Below are 17,262 nucleotides of genomic sequence, written 5' to 3' on the forward strand. Positions count from 1 at the left end.
GCAGCTTAATTTGTTCTTTGTGGCAGGATCGTTTAGCCACGTGGTGAACCATGATCATTATTTCTACACAACAGTATCTGTCCTGGTAACCGTCCCCAGTCCTCATACTAATAGTCCTCTACTGCCTCTGCAGGCAAAACAGTGGTATTGTTTATTAGAACGGTATCAGACCCTAGAGTGGGCAAGCTGGCACTAAGGCTGGCATTGCTCATTTATAGCAGTGCATGAGAGGTGCTACCACAACAGGGTACATGGAGGCAAGAAAGATAGGAATTTTAGCCTAGCCACCTTGTGTACCATAGCCTTGGCCTTAAATGGGTTGTTCACCTTGAAATTAACCTTTGGTATGATGTAGAGAGTGATATTCTGAGACAATTGGCTACTGGTTTTAATTTTTTATTATTTATAGTTTTTGAGATATTTAGCTTCTTATTCAGCAGCTCAATTTCAGCAATCTGGTTGCTGGGGTCCAATTACCCCAGCAACCATGCAATTATTTGAATAAGAGGCTGGCAGATGAATAGGAGAGGCCTGAATCGAAAGATGAGTGATAAAAAGTAGCAATAACAATACATTTGTAGCCTTACAGAGCATTTGTTTTTTTAGATGGGGTCAGTGACCCCCATAAATAGTCAGATAAATGGCCGTGCAATGATTTGAATAAGAGACTGCAATAATAACACATTTGTAGCCTTGGAGAGCATTTGTTTTTTAGATGGGGCAGTTGCCCCCATTTGAAAAGAGAAAGAGTCAGAAGAAGGCAAATCATTTAAAAACTATAAAAAAAAATAAACAAGGAAGACCGATTGAAAAATTGCTTAGAGTTGGCCTTTCTATAATATATTACAAGTTAACTTGAAGGTGAAGCACCGCTTTAAGAGAAGTGGCACAGTGCAAGTTGATTTCATGATGGTACTGCTGCCTTGCCCTTTACATAGCAGAGCATCCCTTTTATTATATATAAAAAAATGATATATCAGGCTCATTTACTAACAATGGGCCAATTAGCATGCAGTCTCCCCTGGCAACCAATCAAATTTTTTCGGTTATTGTTCTTCATGCAGCTGTCTAAACAAACCAATCACTGACTGCTTGCTAAGAGACAAGGTCAGGGCATTCTGTTGAACAGTTTAGAGCTAATTTGGGTAATAAGATGCCCTAAAAGTGTTTTTACCTGTGTCCATGAGTTTGTACCCACAGGAGTGTGCCCTTTTACACTAAGGCCTGGGCATACCTCCCAACTGTCCCTTTTTCGGAGGGACAGTCCCTCTTTTGACAGCTCAACCCGCAGTCCCTCATTTGTACTGGAAAGTCCCTCCTTTCTATGCACTGAACAGCCAGAAAAAGAAACAAAGTTTCTCACTTAATTGGCTTTTAGCAGAGAGCCCAGAACAGCTAACAGGTGCAAATAAGATACTTTGTAACAATTTTGAGACACAAAAACACAGTTTAGATAAGGAGAAATATTTTCAAACTTTCATAACCTGCCAAATTTTGTAAAACAAACATGGTAATTAGGGGGTGTGGCCACAGAAAAGGGTGTGGTCAAAAAATTGCTGCACTACGTGCGGGAAAAAAATTATTGTCCCTCTTTTTACTTCCAAAATGTTGGGAGGTATGGCCTGGGCCTGCCCTCAGAGCAATTAAAGGGGTTGTTCACCTTTAAATTAACTGTTAGTATGACGTAGAGAGGGATATTCTGAGACAATTTGCCATTGATTTTAATTTTTTATTATTTGTGGTTTTTAAGTTATTGATTTATTTATTCACCAGTGTGCCGTTTCAGCAATATGAATACACTTGTAGCCTTACAGAGCATTTCTTTTTTTTTTTAGATGGGGTCAGTGACCTCCATTTGAAAGCTGGAAAGAGTCAGAAGAAGAGAAACTATTCAAAAACGATAAAAAAGAATAAATAAAGGCCAATTGAAAAGTTGCTTAGGCGTACTATCACATGCTAACAGTTAACCAAAAGGTAAACCATCCCCTTTAAAGATAGTTGCAAATAGTACAGGTTATTATGTAGGCTTATTATTGGCTTATTAGGAAATTCTCCTAGGCCTGGGCCGTTGGTACCCTGGGTATGTCGGCCAGTTCGACCCTAAATATTTCAACATAATCATCATATGTGCATCTGGCTGCCCAGGACTTCTGGGTCATTGAGAATTGGGTCTCACTCCTTTATAGGGGTTTTTTAATCAAAATGGATAATTTTAGATTAAGAAATAAAGGGTCAATTGTTTGAATAAACCCACTTGCTTTATGTTTAAGTGGAGCCATAGATAATACATAAGATAATACATATTCATGTATGTGGGGAAGCTGAACAACAGCCCCGTGTCATCGCAGAACTGTAAACAACCTTTGTTTGTCAGCGGGTTTGCCAGTTGTCGCTCCATGTGCATTTTCCATGAGACGAGGGAAGACACAAATCAACACATTGATATAAATATTTATTATATATTAGTGCACCAGAAGCCTTTTATTATTACAGAGATTCCCCAGTGCTGAAGGAAGATTTAGCTGCAGTTTATATGCTGTACCCATAGCACAATGTCATTCCGTGACATGGAAGGGTCTAGTAACTCCTAGCAACCAGTCAGCATAATTACCTGATTGAAAATATACATCTGATTGGTTTATAGGTACATTACTCATATTGTCGTCCAAGGCACGGCATTACAAGAGGTTGTAGGTTTCCCTGGTTCAGGAGCAACTAATCAGTAGTCAGTTTCTAGTGGTTTAGTGCAGTTTGCACATCTGATTGGTTATTGGAACCAGGCCCGGACTGGGATTCAAAATAGGCCCTGGCGTTTCAAGTACACAGAGGCCCAAACAGCCGTCCCACTGGCCCAGCATTTGTTGCATCATTGCAGTAATTTGAAAATAACCAGAGACAGACTTCACAGGTGACTTTCTCCTAATAAAGTGCCACAGAGTGGAACTAAAACTCCCAGCATCACTCCATGGCATTTACCAGATGTAGCACCATGTAGATAAGTGTTTGTAGGTCCACAGTTTGGCCACTGATTATACACAGTACAAGAAGAAGTGGTAATTAAATAGCTGTGGATGGCTGCCCCCAGATGGAAATGGGAAGTGCCACCTGGAACCACACACTTTTGCATTTAAAAGTAGGGCTGCACCGAATCCAGGATTCGGTTCGGCATGCAGCCTTTTTCAGCAGCATTCGGTATTCAGCCAAATCCAAAATCCCTATTTAAAAGTTACTTCCACAGCAATTCCTGTAGTGATTGACAAGCCTTAAGCTGGCCATAGAGAATAGAGGATTCGTACGATTTTCGTATCGTCTGTGGAGAGTGCCAACAGCTTTCATCCGGCGGAGATCGGTCGTTTGGTAGATCGGTCAGGTTTGATTTTGACCCGACCGATCCCGCTGGAGCCTATTGCACATCGATATCGGATCGTTCAGCCATAAGGCCGAACAATCAGATTACCGCCGATATAGCCATGCTCGTTAATGGCATATCGGCAGGGTCGGACTGGGAGGCGTGGGGCCCACCGGGGCTACTGCCCCAGGGCCCCCCTCCGGCTGCCGCTACCGCTCCGGAGTGCTTTAGGGGACTAGTGCACATGCGCGCGGTGCCGTGTTTGTGCGCAGGCGTGCGGCGCTACCTTTATGCGCATGCGCAGTTACTCTATTATACCGCGACCCCAAACAAAGTGGGGTCGTGCCGCCCCACTAAGTAGCGGATCTGGGCCGGCGGGGCCCACAAGAGCCCGGGGCCCACCGGGGTTTTTCCCGGTGTCCCGCCGGCCCAGTCCGACACTGCATATCGGGGAAAGATCCGCTTGTTTGGGTATGTCGCCAAACAAGCAGATCTTTGCATCTATGGCCACCTTTAGTGCTACTGGGTTTCCAGGGCTATGGTGAAAGGTAAGTGTTTGCTCCCTGCACTGATATCAATGTGAAGTTCTGATGGTCAGTGTTGGACTGGGGGTCCAGGGGCCCACCAGGGTTGCAGCATCAGTGGCCCCCACACCCCCCTGCCCCATCCGCAACCTCCCTCTGCTCGCTCCCTTCACGTAACTTTTTTCCTCGTTGACGTGATGTCAGTAGGGGAGGTCATGGAGCAGAACGGGGGGTGAGTCTGGGTCAGTGAGGCCCACTAGGTTTTTTCCCAGTGTCCCTCCGGCCCAGTCTGACCCTGCTGATAGTTACTCACCCCATTGCTTAATTGCACAACACTGCACATTTAGGGGTGATATGGTATGTGCAAGGCCATGCGATTAATACATCTCTCCATTAGAAACTACTACTCCCTGCAAATAAGCCAACACCTTAACATCCCCATGCTGACTTCTTTGCCATGATTTGCCTGACTTTTATATGCCAACTATATACCTCATTCCTTAGTTTTCGACTGGTGATTATGCAGGAAGTTCTCTCTGAGGTATATTGCTCTGACTCTAGATAAGATCAGATCAGAAAGAAAAGCACTCAAGTAAGGCACCCAAGACTCTAATCTACCAGCACATTCCTATAATGGCGCACGAGTCTAGAGGAAGGAGAACAAAGGTCTAGAGCCTGGGTCTAGAAAAGATAACATTGTCGGCATCACAGCATATTGTTGTTAGAAACCTGTGTATGATAAATGCAACCTCTTTCTGTTGTGCTGATGAGAGTCTGGTCCAAAAGGAGCTCCAGCTAATGATAAAATGCAACTGGCAGTTTCCTTACTCTTGCTGTCGGCTTTATAGTCTCAAGGTTGTGATATGATGTTTTCACTGGACCTGGGCAGGAAATCAGCTAAATATTGAGAAAAGGTGAATCCTGATGCCTAAAAACAAAGTGCAAAGTACCAGCTTCCTCTGTAGGTGTATCCAGGGTGCCTGGAATTGATTATGGAAAGAACATATAAGCACTAAAACATTGTCTATTTCACAGTTTGTTTCTAGAAGAAAGCTCGTGATGTCCATTGAAGAAATGGGTGCTTGATGGATGGGGGTGAAGGGCGTCATCTCTTTCTTCTATATCTGTGCAAAAGCCAATTCACGATGATCGGCCAAACAAGTATGAAGAACAGAGTTCGGGACGAAGCAGAGAATGAGAACCAGGGTTTCTTTGGAAGGAGAAAAGTAAACATCACAATTTAGTCAGGGCACTGCCAGATCTGCACAATGACCTTTCACATCCACACAAATACACAAACTGATGGTCATCGGCATGTCACTCATTTATCCAATACACATGGCTACTGGAATTCACTGGTCAACACAGCCACTTATCCGTGACTATGATACTTATTATTATTATTATTTCTTGTGTAGATACAAACTGTAAGGCTGGATCAGATAAGCGATCAATCTTTCCATGAGAAAGTGGCCAAAAATACTTGGCATCTACATAGGAAAATGACAGCATCGCTAGAAATGTGCCAGCATTTCTCCAAACAGAACCCTAATTCAGTTTTTGCCAAATGGGATTCTGAGATCTAACCAAGAAGATTTCCCGATGGAGAGGCCACTGTTGTTGCTCCATCAAGAAGCTGCTGGCATGAGATACTCAGTCCTTTTATAATCAGCGTTACCCTGAGAAGTAGGGCTGGTAGTTACAACACAGTACGTAGAGGAGAAGATAACTCACCAGTGGTTTGTATTGACGTGAACGTTCAACCATCTGCTGTTCCTACAAAACAAGAGATACAGATTTCAAGCATGTATTATTATTTTACATACATCCCCAAAAACAGAAGCCAAAAACATGTCCATGCTCCCCACAACACATGGTGGCACTAGCTACACCAACTGAGACACCCGAAACTCCGGAAACTGTTCAAGGAAGATGTAATCTATTAGACAGCTCAAGCGCACATAATACTTATTAATGAACAATGACCGGAACACAAGAATCATAATTCAAGCATTTGGACTTTCTTGCTAGCGGTCAGTGGAAAGAAAACTATATACCCTCTGGCTGTCCGGAGGCAACAGAAAACTTCAGCTTACACCCCACTTATTTACACCTGGTGATACCCCTTCGGATTCCAGCTCCTTTTACCGTGACTTTTTCCATCTAATTAATTCTTGTTTTCCCAGCAATGCACAGCTTCAGATCTAGAGACCCTTGTGCTCTGAGACCCCCAGCCGTAGAGATTCTAGGGATATCCTCGCATGAACTCCAGTTTCTTAATCATCAGGGAAGTCATTACACTGCAGAGGATCCCATAAGCAAGTAAGTCACACGAGGATAGCAGGAGAAGATGCACGGACAGGTGAATAGAATATCTACTCTGCTCTGTGTTATAGCACTGAGGAGAAGTGGTGTAACTAGGCGTTTTTGGGGCCCCACCTCACCTAATAAATCAAGATCCCATTTGATCCTCTAAAATCCTGCGCTCCCTGAAAGCCTCTGCATTTGCTTGGCCTATTGATAAACCCCCTGGCTGTTGTAATGCAAACAGAATATATTATACTCATCCCCTCGCTGGTGGACATTAATAAACTACTGCTTATGCACCAATTGGATTGGAGAAGGCTCCCCCTTTGCCGTTGGATTTCACAGCAAGCATTTATTTAATCCTGGAGACGTTTGCACGGCACATGCCAACTGAATGCCACTGGAGCTCCTATTATCTTTGTTACCTTCAGGGCTTTCTCCAGGCCTTCCAAACGCTCAGAGAAACGCTGGATGGAGTTCTGCATGGACTGCACTGTAGCCATGATCTGAGGGTGCAGCTGGTGCTGGGACTTTCGCCACCTGCTCTGTGATCTTCTAGTACTGTCTAGGTTGTACTCGCTAGTGGGGTTCATCTGCCAGGCATCTGTAGCCAAATTAAAAATAAAGAATAAGAAACAAAAAGTCTGTATCACTCTAATTTGCTTGTTTTTATATGTTTATTTGCTTAATCATCAGTTGACTGCAACTGGGCAAGAGATGAGACTTTAAAAGGGGAACTATTGCGAAAATGAAAATGTATTATTAGCTTCATCTCACTGAAATAAGAAACTTTCTAAATATAATCTATTAAATATTCTGCATTGTTCGCTATCCCTCTCTCAGCATCTGTTTCTCTTCATTCTGTCTTCATGCAGCAGTTGGGTGTCAGATATTCACTGACAGTTAGATCCAATATATCTTTTAGGGGGGCTTCCTTTCGTAGCAGATGAATTAGAGATCACTCAAATAACTGATTTCACTACAAGCAAAATCTAACAAAATAACTGCCTTTTGCACAAATTCTGCACGTAGAGAGACATGGGGGCAAATTCACTAAGGCGCGAAGCGCCGAACGCTAGCGTTAATTCGCTAGCGTTTGGCATTTTCGCTACTGCGCAAATTCACTTACGAACGCTGGCGTAGTTTCGCTAGTGTTACTTCGCAACCTTACGCCAGGCGAATCTTCGCTAGCGACGAAACTACGCAAATTCACTAAATTGCGCAGTGTAGTGAACGCTACCTTTTACTTCCTTCGCCACCTCAGACCTGGCGAAGCGCAATAGAGTAGATAGGGATTGTTTCAAAAAAAGTCAAAATTTTTTCTAAGTCCCAAAAAACGCTGGCGTGTTTTCTACATGATGGCTGATAGGCTGAAAAAGATCGAAAAATTTTTGGGGCTCCCCTTCCTCCCCCCTACATTTCCTGACTCATGGCAACTTACCTAGACTTACCTAGACAGGGGGCACATGTGTAGGGCAAAATAAAATTTTTATTTGCAGATTTGAAGGTTTTCTAGGCATTTGTAGTGCAGATACGTATTCCTCCATCGAAATTTGAATTAGCCTTCGCTAGCGCAACTTCGCTTTATATAGCGAAACAACGCTAGCGCAACTCCGCAACCTTACGCTACCTCTGTGCGCAACTTCAGATTTTAGTGAATTTGCGAAGCGCTGGCGAAACTACGCCTGGCGAAGTGCGGCAAAGTTGCGCCTGGCGCAACTTCGGATCTTAGTGAATTTGCCCCATGATGTCTGGTGAGTGAGCTAATACCTCTTCTAGGCAAAAGGAGCCCCCCCCTACAAGATATATTGGATCATTCATCTGACACTCAACTCCTGAATGAAGACAGAGAAATAGATGCAGAGAGGGGAATAGTCAAGATAAACTTGACATTACAGAATATTTAATTGATTATATTTAGAAAGTTTCTTATTTCGGTATGCTGAAGCTTATTTTAAATTTTCACAATAGTTCCCCTTTAAGTGCTGCCCTAGCTCTACTTGGATGACCCGCTGCCAATCTCTGCATGAAGGTGGTGCAGCATGAGCTCAGCAACCTTGGGGACAGCTGTCTCCAAAGGTCAGAATCAGACCTGCAACAGTCTATGGAGGTACAATGCAGCTTTTTAATCAGAATATCAGTTTTTATTTATATGTGTTAAATAAAATATAATAGTTACAGCTGTTGCCTTTATAATGAAGGTGTCCCCCTTTTACAGTTACACACACCGAATGGAGTGGTTTTATAATACCAACAATAAATCATTTTAGCTGCACCTCTCTATTTAACGTACCTCTCTCAGAGCCATGGTTTGCGACCTTGGGCGAGTCTTCCTTCTGCCTTCGCACATTTGAATCTGCGCCTGTGACATCACAGGATGGCCGAAATAGGTGAGGGTATATCCATGTAACTTCATCATCGGTGTCCTGCAAACAGAACTATTTTAGTGACTTGGAACCAACTCTTAGGGGCCAATTCACCAAGCTCGAGTGAAGGATTCAAAGTGTTTTTTGGGCTACTTCAACCATCGAATGGGCTACTTCGACCTCGAATCGAAGGATTCGAACTAAAAATCGTTCGACTATTCGATAGTCGAAGTACTGTCTCTTTAAGAAAAAACTTCGACCCCCTAGTTCGCCATCTAAAAGCTACCGAACTCAATATGAGCCTATGGGGAGGGTCCCCATAGGCTTTCCTAAGTTTTTTTGCTCGAAGGATAATCCTTTAATCGTTGGATCGAACGATTATTCCTTCGATCGAACTATTTGCGCTAAAATCCTTCGACTTCGATATTCGAAGGATTTTAATTCCCAGTTGAATATCTCGATATTCGACCCTTGGTGAATCGGCCCCTTAGCTTTAAGGAAACTCGCAAAGGTTTAACAGTTAAATAAAGAAATCAGACCTTTGGCAATCAAGTCGTTACGGGAGAAAAATATGGCACCTTGACTGGAGGGATACCAAACAAATCCTTCTGACCTTATCAGAATCCAACTGTTCCACGCCGTCACGAGAGTCTTCAGTTTCTGCTCCCAAGATCTGCCCTCTTCTCTCTTCATCTTGGACTGGGTGAGAATCCTCTCCTGGAACGGGGACGTTTGAAAATGTAATTCTTCTTCAAGAAATCAAAACACTTTGGGGCAAATTCACTAAAGGACGAAGCGCCTAACGCTAGCGTTAATTCGCTAGCGTAGCACGTTTTCGTTAATTCGCCGATTCACTAACGGACGCTGGCGTAAATTCGCTAGTGTTACTTCGCACCCTTATGCCTGGAGAATTTGAGCAACGGATGTAACTACGCAAATTCACTGACGCCCGCATTTTTCTGAACGCTACCTTTTACGCCAGACTTCCTTCGCCACCTCAGACCAGGCGAAGTGCAATAGAGTAGATAGGGATTGCTTCAAAAAAAGTTAAAAATTTTTCTAAGTCCCAAAAAACGCTGGCGTTTTTTTCTTTTTTATGAGTGATAGGCTGAAAAAGATTGAAAATTTTTTTGGGGCTCCCCTCCTTCCCCCCTACATTTCCTAACACCTTAACTATACAGTGGGCACATGTGTAGGGCAAAATAAAAATTTTATTTGCTGTTTTGAAGGTTTCCCAGGCTTGTGTAGTGATGCTACATATACCTCCATTGTAACTTCAATTTGGCGCCGTATGCAAATTAAGCATCGCTAGCGTAACTTCGCTTTGCTTGGCGAATTATGCTAGTGCAACTTCGCAACCTTACGCTTCCCCTGAGCGCAACTTCGGATTTTAGTGAATTTGCATAGCGCTGGTGAAAATACGCCTGGTGAAGTGCGGCGAAGCAGACGCTGGCGCAACTACGAATCTTAGTGAATTTGCCCCTTTAAGCTTACTGAGCCCTGTCTGTAGCCTGGAGAAAAGGGGAACTATCGCGAAAATTAAAATTTAATACAAGCTTCAGCATACTCAAATAACGAACTTTTTAAATACAATCAATTAAATATTCTGCATTGTTTCTGAAATAATTAAGTTAATGTTCACTATCCCTCTCTCAGCATCTGTTTCTCTTCATTCTCTCTTCATGCAGCAGTTGGGTGTCAGATATTCATTGACAGTTAGATCCAATATATCTTATAGGGAGGAGCTTTCCTAGCAGATGAATTAGAGATCATTCAAATAACTGATTCCAGTACAAACAAAATCTAACAAAATAACTGCCTTTTGCACAAATTCTGCATGTAGAGAGACATGATGTCTGGTGATTTTAATAGAGTGACCTCTAATACATCTTCTAGGCAAAAGGAGCCCCCCCCTATAAGATATATTGGATCTAACTGTCAGTGAATATCTGACACCCAACTGCTGCATGAAGACAGAATGAAGAGAAACAGATGCTGAGAGAGGGATAGTCAAGATTATTTCAGAAATGATGCAGAATATTTAATTGATTGTATTTAGAAAGTGTCTTCTTTCTGTATGCTCATATTAATTTTTATTTTTGCGATAGTTCCCCTTTAAGCAGAATAGCGGCATTGATAAGAAAAGGTTACATGAAGCAGAGCCAAAACAAAAATTGATTTGGCAAAAGAATACGCCAGTAAATGTACTTATCAAAAGAACAATGTTGATAACGGTCCATAGCAGCAGCCCTTTGTAGGCACCACTGGGCCCAGCTATTGAATGCTTGCCCTGGAGTAAAATGGCCCGAGGGGCCCTTGTTTAAATGTAGTGGGTCCATAGCCATAGCCCAGATCTTGCTTCATTAAATATGTATATTCCATTCTAGATATGGGAGTAGGGAAATCCAGCTAGGGAACAAACATTTACCAATCACTTATGAATAACAGTTGCTTGTCTCTCCTCTTTCTGTTGGTCTGAGTCTGCCAATAACTATGGTAGAACCACAAGCAGTGGCCTAACTAAATATTACTGGGCCCCACAGCTCATTTTTCCCCCCGAAATGTCTAGAGGTTGACCTTTTTTACCAACATTTATTGAAATTGTATATGAATTAGGGACCCATGAGGCCCTTATACCTCCTGGGCCCCCCTGCAGCCGCAGGGTCTGCTTCCTCTGTAGTTACACCCCCTGACCATAGGAGGAACGGTTGCACAAATGGCCAACTTTGCCTTGGGTGTCAAAGCTTCTGGGCCTGGCTCTGATCAAGGTTCATTGTCAACTGCTGGTTGGCTGAGGCTGAAAGTAGTTTTAGTTCCCAATCAGCTTTGGAGACAGAGTTTTAAGGGATTCTGTCATGATTTTTTTGATAGTTTTTATTTCTAAATGACACTATTTACACTGCAAATAATTCACTCATATAAAATTTAATTCCTGAACCAGCAATTTATTTTTTGTTGTTGTTGTAATATTGGTGTGTAGGTGCATCTCAGGTCATTTTGCCTGGTCATGTGATTTCAGAAAGAGCCAGCACTTTAGGATGGAACTGCTTTCTGGCAGGCTGTTGTTTCTCCTACTCAATGTAACTGAATGTGTCTCAGTGGGACCTTGACTTTACTATTGAGTCTTGTTCTTAGATCTACCAGGCAGCTGTTATCTTGTGTTAGGGAGCTGTTATCTGGTTACCTTCCCATTGTTCTGTTGTTAGGCTGTTGGGGGGGGGGGGTGATATCATTCCAACTTGCAGTACAGCAGTAAAGAGTGACTGAAGTTTATCAGAGCACAAGTCACATAACTTGGGGCAGCTGACAATTTTTCTAGCCCCATGACAGTATCCCTTAAAGGGATACTGTCATGGGAAAAAAATTTTTTTTCAAAATGAATCAGTTAATAGTGCTGCTCCAGCAGAATTCTGCACTGAAATCCATTTCTCAAAAGAGCAAACAGACTTTTTTATATTCAATTTTGAAATCTGACATGGGGCTAGACATATTGTCAATTTCCCAGCTGCCCCAAGTCATGTGACTTGTGCTCTGAACTTCAATCACTCTTTACTGCTGTACTGCAAGTCGGAGTGATATCACCGCCTCCCCTTTCCCCCCCCCCCAGCAGCCAAACAACAGAACAATGGGAAGGTAACTAGATAGCAGCTCCCTAACACAAGATAACAGCTGCCTGGTAGATCTAAGAACAACACTCAATAGTAAAAACCCATGTCCCACTGAGACACATTCAGTTACATTGAGAAGGAAAAACAGCAGCCTGCCAGAAAGCATTTCTCTCCTAAAGTGCAGGCACAAGTCACATGACTGGGGGCAGCTGGGAAATTGACAATATGTCTAGCCTCATGTCAGATTTCAAAATTGAATATAAAAAAATCTGTTTGCTCTTTTGAGAAATGGATTTCAGTGCAGAATTCTGCTGGAGTAGCACTATTAATTGATTCATTTTGAAAAATGACAGTATCCCTTTAAGGAGCTTTATTGCCCGTGGGAAATCTGTCCTGCAGGAGATAAAGCGAGTGCAAATACCTGCCCCGCTGGGCAAGGAGAGGATCTGTCTGTCATAGCCCTTGAACCCGCAGTACATAATATTTTAGCTTGCCATAACAGAATTCGTTGGGTCGGTATTTAATTCAATGCTATGGATGGATTAAAGCACCGACCTACAGGATCTCCGCGCCTCTCTCTGCGAGTGGAGCTGCTCTGACTTCCCCCTGCTTGAGAAACATCTGTTCCCCCGCTGACTGGGTTCTGTGTCAGTGAATGTGACAGCTCTTCGCTCCCCTCCTGCTGCCGTCTCTCCTCGGCTTCCCAGGAAGGTGTTTCTTCTGCAACACAAAACACACAGGCGTTAAAGACATAATCATGTGCCTCTCCGCCTCTGCGCTTGCTGCAGTTTTGTCTAAACGTGGCAGTTCCCTCATAAACAGAAATACGACAACATTCTGTGAACAAACTAAGCTATGCTTCAGTGTTTACTGCTCGTACAATGGGGTACAACTGAGCAGATAGTTCACTGCAACTGCAGAGCCATATCCTAAGAAAATTTGCAACTGGTCTTCATTTTTTATGTTTTTTTTTAAAAAAATAATTTGTATTAATATGCTTTGAAGCCGTCAGGATTGGAATTTGTATCCTGGAAACTAGGCTTTGGTTGCTGGAGTCGGTGACCCTGACAACCATAGAGGATTTTTTCAGTTACACGAGCCAGAAAGAGGTAGAATAGGAATGTTAATACTTTGAAACCATAAACAGTAAACAATGAAGACCAACTGCAGACGTGCTTAGAAAAGGTTTACACACTAAGGGTAAGGGCACACGTTAAGATTCTGGGAAATTAAGGGCTCTTATACACGCCCATTTTTACCTGCGTTTCGCTTTGCCTTCCGTTCAGCCGCAGGGGAGTGCAGTAGTAGACGCAATTATTTTGAAGGGGGCTGTACTCACACACAGATGCATGTAAGCGCCAAACGCAGTTTTGGACGCAGCATGTTGCATTTCACCTGCGTTCGGCACTTACATGCGTCTGTGTGAGTACAGCCCCCTTTAAAATAATTGACTGCGTCTACCCCAGCAGCTGAATGGAAGAAAGCACAACACAGGGGAGCACAGGTAAAAATGGCCATGTGTAAGAGCCCTTAGTTGCCCAGCACCAAACCGCCACTTCTTCGTGCGACTAAATCTGTGACGGATGGCACTTGGACTGCTTAGTTGCCCGAAGTAACCCGTGGTTGCCTCACGAGGAAACTTCGGGCAACTTCAGAAAAGCTTTTGCCTCCTTTAGGGCAGAGACACACGTCGAGATTCGGGGAGATTAGTCGCCCGACGACAAATCGCCTCTTCTTCGGCAAATAATCTCACCTGAACTGTCTTCCCGTCAGCTAGAATCGACATCGCCGGCGGGATGCCACTCGGAGCGCTTCGTTTTCCGAAGTTGCCTTACGAGGAAAGTTCAGGCGACTTTGGAAAACGAAGCACTCCGAGTGCCATCCCGCCGCCGATCTAGATTCTATCAGGCGGGCAGGCTTTTCGGGGAGATTAGTCGCCCTAAGAAGAGGCAATTTGTCACCAGGCAACTAAATCTCCCCGAATCAGGCGTCATGCATCTGCGTAGGGTGCAGCCTGGGTGGGAGAGGGTAATTGTAGAAAATGTGTATTTTCATTTAATTTTTGTGAAATAATGTAGTAATGGTGTAGTAGTACCATGGGCGCACACATACTTGCCGCGAACGGCCTCGGCACCTTGGTCTGGCTCTGAGCAGAAGAATAAAACTCCGGAATAGGTGGCTATAAGTTGTTATGTATAGGGGCATTTTTGCCATTAGGTGACCTTTAACAGGGGCAGCATTTTAACAGGACATGCATATGGCCACCCGTGGTAACTGTAAAACACAATATGTGGCTGTCCTACTTTAGAGACAGGGAGGTAGAAATTGGGGTGCCAGTGTCAGGTGTCAAATTAACCCCAGATTCATCCAGCATGTGAGGAGGGCGGTCTTTGTGCCTAAAGCTGGCCATAGATGTAATCGTCATTGCGAGACCACGATTATCTCGAAACGATCGTACGAATTGTCCATCAACTAAAAAGACCATTTCAGGCAATATTGTCAGCAAAACTGAAGGGTAGCTGCCTGCTTGGCCCTGCAAACATATTTGGCCCTGCAAACATAAATAGATTGCACTGGGACCGATAAAGATTTTTAAACCTGGCCGATCAATTTTCTGACAGATGTCGGCCAAAATAATCGTAAGATGTGCGATCGATCGAATCCCACTAACCGCATGATCATTTCTAAAGATTGGTTGGCTAAAATCAGTCGTTCGGCAAGAGAAATCTTTGCGTCTATGGGGAGCTTTATTCACAAGCCCAGTACTTCCCCAGGAACAGGGGATTATACCATCTCCAAGGAGACGAGCGTGTGTATTGTATGCCGACTGTTTAGAGACCCCCCCACCCCAGCTAGAAAAAAAAGGGCCGTTGCTAATTCTCCACCCTCAATATTTACATGTGAAAGGCGACTGCTAAAGGTCTATTGACACAACTAAAGCAATTGTTTCCAACTCTACTAAGGGGTCAAACATCTCAGCTGCAGGCCTCCCACAAACCAACCCAGCTATTGAAAGGTCATGTCTGTTACTAGGACTTTAGCCGCCCTAATGAGGAGTTGAGTGTAAAGCTTAAACAAACACTGTTTCTGCCCTGTATATGTCTATGAATAAGGCAGTGGCAACATTCCTTTACGCTTTAGGGTCAGGGCACACGCTCATATTCGGGGAGAATAGTCGCCCAGCAACAAATCTCCTCTTTTTCGGGGCGATTAAACTCTCCGAACTGCTTCCCGCGGGCTAGAATATAAATCGCCAGCGGGATGGCACTTGGATTGCTTCGTTTCCCAAAGACGCCCGAAATTGCCTCACGAGTAAACTTCGGGCGACTTCAGAAACCGAAACGCTGCGAGTGCCATCCCGCCGGCTATTTAGATTCTAGTCGGCAGGAGGCAGTTCAGGGAGATTAGTCGCCCCGAAGAAGAGACGATTTATTGCCGGGTAACTAAATCTCCCCGAATACGAGGGTGTCTCCGCCCTTAAAGGGGTAGTTTACCTTTAAAATTAGTATGAAGTGGACGGTGATATTCTGAGGCAATTGGTTTTTGTGGTTTTTGAATTACTAAGCAGCTCTCCAGTTTGGAATGCTATCAGCTATCTGGTTGCTAGGGACCACCTGACCCTGGTAACCATGCAGTGGTTTGAATGAAAGAGTGGAAGATTAGTAGGAGAGTCTGAATGTATAGATAAGTTATAACATTGTAGCCTCATAGAGAAATAATATTTTGGCTGCTGGGGTCACTAATCCCCAACAACCCAAAAATTATGTTATCATCATTTATTCATATTGCCAACATCATAGGAACAAGGGGATAGTGCCGGAAGGATTACTTACCAGGGGCAATGCTGAAAAAGGATTCCGGGGGCCGCGGCATGTCTGGGATCACTTCGTACAGAGGGCGGAAATGCTCAAACATTTCAGGAGAGGCGTCTTCTAGTGGAACAGTGTCTATGACCTTAAAGCAAATGAAGAAACATATGTAAAGGAATATACCTACCTACCTTGTCTTTATACATCCAGATTGGCACCAGAGCGAAATACCGTATAGAGTTCTATATAGCAGCTCCTGTTTTAGCCAAAATCTCCCTTCAGGGCAGAGACACACTTGGAGATTCAGGGAGATTAGTCACCCCGCGACAAATCGTCTCTTCTTCGGGCGAATAATCGCCCTGAACTGCCTCCCCACCGGCTAGAATCTTAATCGCTGGCGAGATGGCACCTGGAGTGCTTCGCTTTCTAAAGTCGCCCGAAGTTTCCTCGTAAGGCTACTTCAGAAAACGAGCGCTCCGTATGCCATCTCGTCTGCGATTTAGATTCTAGCCGGCAGGAAGAATAATTGCCCGAAGAAGAGGCGATTTGTCTCTCGATGTGTGTCTCTGCCCTAAAGGAGACAAAAACTAGATTACAGGTCCTTTAAAAAAAAACATGAAAAAAGTCCTTCCACTATCTTCCATTATATTTGAAGATTTTGGTAACTGTTTCAAAGTAAAACAGCAAGTGAAAACAAGTGAGCAGAATCCAGGGAGTAAAACCCAAGGGATGTTGGGTAAACACACTATTTTTACTTATAGGGTCCCCTGTGGAAGAGCACGGAAGGGCTGCAGATCTACCCACTCTAATAGGTGGATTACTCTTAAAAATAATATATATATATATATATATATATATATATATATATATATATATATATATATATATATATATATATATATTTATTAGTATGATTTAGAGAGGGATATCCTGGGACAATTTGCAATCGTTTTTTATTTTTCGGGTTACTTAGCTTTTTATTCAGCAGCTCTCCAGTTTGCAATTTCAGCCATCTGGTTGCTAGGGTCCCAATTACCCCGGAAACCACAAATTGCTTTGAATAAGAGACTGTCATATGAATAGGAGAGGTCTGAATAGAAAGAGAAGTAATAAAAAGCAGCGATAACAATACAATTTGTAGCCTGACAGAGCATTTGATTTTAGATCGACCCCCATTTGAAAGCTGGAAAAAGTAAGAAGAAGAAGGCCAATAATTAAAAAAATAAATAAATAAAAATGAAGACCAATTGCTTAGAACTGGCCATTCCAGAACATGCTTAAATTTAACTTAAAGATGAA

At 43.3% G+C, this 17,262-nt stretch overlaps 1 protein-coding gene across 2 annotated transcripts in view; it reads right to left on the bottom strand.

Annotated features, from left to right (window-relative positions):
* Window positions 1–2,439: 2,439 nt before the first annotated feature.
* acbd4.L (acyl-CoA binding domain containing 4 L homeolog) overlaps window positions 2,440–17,262 on the bottom strand; it is a 22,844-nt gene continuing 8,021 nt past the window's right edge. For both annotated transcript variants that reach the window (XM_018234847.2, XM_041576336.1), the window contains 7 exons: window positions 15,988–16,108; window positions 12,710–12,874; window positions 9,160–9,263; window positions 8,474–8,606; window positions 6,606–6,784; window positions 5,608–5,649; window positions 2,440–5,083 (listed from right to left, as the gene is read on the bottom strand). In XM_018234847.2, coding sequence (XP_018090336.1) covers window positions 4,979–5,083; window positions 5,608–5,649; window positions 6,606–6,784; window positions 8,474–8,606; window positions 9,160–9,263; window positions 12,710–12,874; window positions 15,988–16,108 — 849 coding nt within the window. In that variant the 3' untranslated portion in view covers window positions 2,440–4,978. The remainder of the gene's footprint in view (window positions 5,084–5,607; window positions 5,650–6,605; window positions 6,785–8,473; window positions 8,607–9,159; window positions 9,264–12,709; window positions 12,875–15,987; window positions 16,109–17,262) is intronic.

The sequence above is a fragment of the Xenopus laevis genome, chromosome 9_10L (genome assembly GCF_017654675.1).
Source record: "Xenopus laevis strain J_2021 chromosome 9_10L, Xenopus_laevis_v10.1, whole genome shotgun sequence".
NCBI lineage: Eukaryota > Metazoa > Chordata > Amphibia > Anura > Pipidae > Xenopus > Xenopus laevis.